General features: G+C 53.1%; 1 protein-coding gene across 1 annotated transcript in view; it reads left to right on the top strand.

Moving 5' to 3' along the window:
* Positions 1-1,136, top strand: part of EFCAB8 (EF-hand calcium binding domain 8) — a 120,685-nt gene that overhangs the window by 16,352 nt on the left and 103,197 nt on the right. Inside the window, exon 4 of the mRNA XM_011979873.1 lies at positions 410-528. Within this exon, the coding sequence (XP_011835263.1) occupies positions 410-528 (119 nt within the window). The remainder of the gene's footprint in view (positions 1-409; positions 529-1,136) is intronic.

Genomic DNA, 1,136 nt, shown 5'->3' with positions numbered 1-1,136 from the left:
TTTGGAGACAGAGTTTTTGCTCTTGTTGCCCAGGCTGGAGTGCAGTGGCGCGAACCTAGCTCACTGCAACCTCCGCCTCCCGAGTTCAAGGGATTCTCCTGCCTCAGCCTCCCGAGCAGCTGGGATTACAGGCACCCGCCACCATGCCCAGCCAATTTATTTTTGTATTTTTAGTAGAGACAGGTTTTCACCATATTGGTCAGGCTGGTCTTGAACTCCTGACCTCAAGTGATCCACCCGCCTCAGTCTCCCAAAGTGCTGGAATTATAAGCGTGAGCCACCATGCCTGGCTGTAAATGTGGTCTCCAGTGTGTGCCTCTCAGCACTGAGACACTCGAGAACTCCGTGGCAGTGATGGGCCGAGGGACTTGTGAGGAAGGGGATGATGCTCTCTCTTCTCTCTTTGAAGCCCTGGGCATGGACGCCTTCATCAAGGCCATGAAGAAGGTTCTAAGCAGTGTGTCGAATGAGATGCTAAAGGAGCTGTTTTTGAAGGTGGACTCAGACTGTGAAGGCTTTGTCACCTGGGTGAGAAGGGTGCCCCTGCTTCCTCAGGTGCTGGAGGGAGGCTGGAAGGTCCAGTCCTTGACCAGTTGGTGGGCTGAAGATGGGAGGCCATCATGATGTAGGAAAGCCTCCCTGTGGATTCCGGCCCCAGCCGGGGGACTTGCCTGGTGGAGAGGTCCCTCCTAAGACCTGTGTGAGCTGAGTTCCTGGCAGCTCATTCCCCAGGGACAAGTGTCATTGGCCCGTATGTGAGACCTACTGAGTTGCAGCAGTGACCCTACCTGCCACGCGGCTGTGCTGCCCACCAGCCTCCCATTTGACTTGAGGGATTCAAGCTGGTACCACGACCATCTCATGACCCTTCACTGTCACTCAGGAAGAAGCCAACTTGTGGCTGTTACATCCAAAAATGTCAGGCTTTTACAGCAGCGTAATAATAATGCTTTCATGTTTTTTTGGTTCTAAACGTTCGACAATGGGAATATATAGCTTTTTTTTTGAGATGGAGTCTCGCTCGCCATTCTCCTGCCTCAGCCTCCTGAGTAGCTGGGACTACAGGCGCCGGCAACCGCGTCCGGCTAATTTTTTGTATTTTTAGTAGAGACGGGGTTTCACCGTGGTCTCGATCT

This window comes from Mandrillus leucophaeus, unplaced genomic scaffold (assembly GCF_000951045.1).
Source record: "Mandrillus leucophaeus isolate KB7577 unplaced genomic scaffold, Mleu.le_1.0 Scaffold206, whole genome shotgun sequence".
Classification (NCBI taxonomy): domain Eukaryota; kingdom Metazoa; phylum Chordata; class Mammalia; order Primates; family Cercopithecidae; genus Mandrillus; species Mandrillus leucophaeus.
Note: the sequence above shows the minus strand (reverse complement) of the source record. Positions and strands in the feature narration are given on the sequence as shown.